Source organism: Canis lupus, chromosome 9, assembly GCF_048164855.1.
Source record: "Canis lupus baileyi chromosome 9, mCanLup2.hap1, whole genome shotgun sequence".
Lineage (NCBI taxonomy): Eukaryota > Metazoa > Chordata > Mammalia > Carnivora > Canidae > Canis > Canis lupus.
In genome coordinates, this window is record NC_132846.1 from 16,180,850 (window position 1) to 16,182,114 (window position 1,265).

General features: G+C 42.0%; 1 protein-coding gene across 1 annotated transcript; it reads right to left on the reverse strand.

Moving 5' to 3' along the window:
- Nucleotides 1-494: 494 nt before the first annotated feature.
- LOC140640657 (large ribosomal subunit protein eL42-like) lies at nucleotides 495-863 on the reverse strand. Its single transcript, XM_072840246.1, has one exon. It carries the CDS (start codon nucleotides 861-863, stop codon nucleotides 495-497), a length of 369 nt encoding a protein of 122 aa, XP_072696347.1.
- Nucleotides 864-1,265: the final 402 nt, after the last annotated feature.

Consider the following 1,265-nt stretch of genomic DNA (forward strand, 5'->3'; position numbering starts at 1 on the left):
TTTATTTTTATTTTTTAAAAAATTGCTCCACAGGGGAATTTTATTGACAGCACTAGTTTATTTCCCTCTTAAAAAGACCAACTACAGGGGATCCCTGGGTGGCGCAGTGGTTTGGCGCCTGCCTTTGGCCCAGGGCATGATCCTGGAGACCCGGGATCGAATCCCATGTCGGGCTCCCGGTGCATGGAGCCTGCTTCTCCCTCTGCCTATGTCTCTGCTTCTCTCTCTCTCTCTCTGACTATCATAAATAAATAAAAATTAAAAAAAAAAAAGACCAACTACAACCAAATGAACATAATGTCAATATTTTATTTTTTTTAAAGATTTTATTTATTCATGAGAGAGAGAGAGAGAGAGAGAGTCAGAGACACAGGCAGAGGGAGAAGCAGGCTCCATGCAGGGAGCCTTACATGGGATTCGATCCCGGGTCTCCAGGATCACGCCCTGGGCTGAAGGTGGCACTAAACCACTGAGCCCCCCGGGCTGCCCTAATGTCAAGATTTTATTGTCTTCATAACAAAATATGAAGCTTGGAATTGGATCACTTGGCCCTTTCTCTTCTTATCTCCTCCCAGTTGAAAATGCTTGCATCTCTTAGTAGCCAGCATTCTCTTAGATCTGCACTTGGGCTCCACACATTCAAGCCTCAGCGCGATCTTCCTTGTAGTTTTAGCCTTTTTCCAGAAAATCGGCTTAGTCTGCCCACCATAGCCACTCTGCTTCCTGTCATAACACCTAGAGTTATCCAGCTTTCCCTGGGCATAAAGAGAATCTTTGCCTTTCTTGTACTGTGTCACTTTGTAGGGTTGATGCTTACCACACTTCTTGCAGAGAGTCCGGTGGTTTTTAGGAACATTCACCATCTTTGCAAGAGCGCTATGGGCAAGGAAAGCTCTTCCATCAATTTTAATTCATATGTGACCACTGGTCTTTTATTCACACTCTCACTGGCTAAATAGGGATATGACTGATAATTCCTGCAGGCTGCTGTTGAACCAGGACAAGAATACGAGAATGTTACTGATCTTTGGAATTAGTTTCTCTACCTATTATCTATCTATCTATCTATCTATCATCTATCTATCTATCTATCTAATCTATCTATCTATCATCTATCTATCTGCCAATCTATCTATCCTCTATCTCATCTGTTTGATTTGTTCTGTTTGCCTCAGACTCTGATATAAGTTTGAACCTCTTGGTTTTGGGTAGATTCAATTTAGTCAAGGAATCTATAGATATTTTATTGGGAAAGTAACTGCATG

Bases quoted from the DNA above. Each gene is read 5' to 3' on its own strand.
- LOC140640657 (XM_072840246.1), bottom strand. From the start codon at position 863: ATGGTGAATGTTCCTAAAAACCACCGGACTCTCTGCAAGAAGTGTGGT.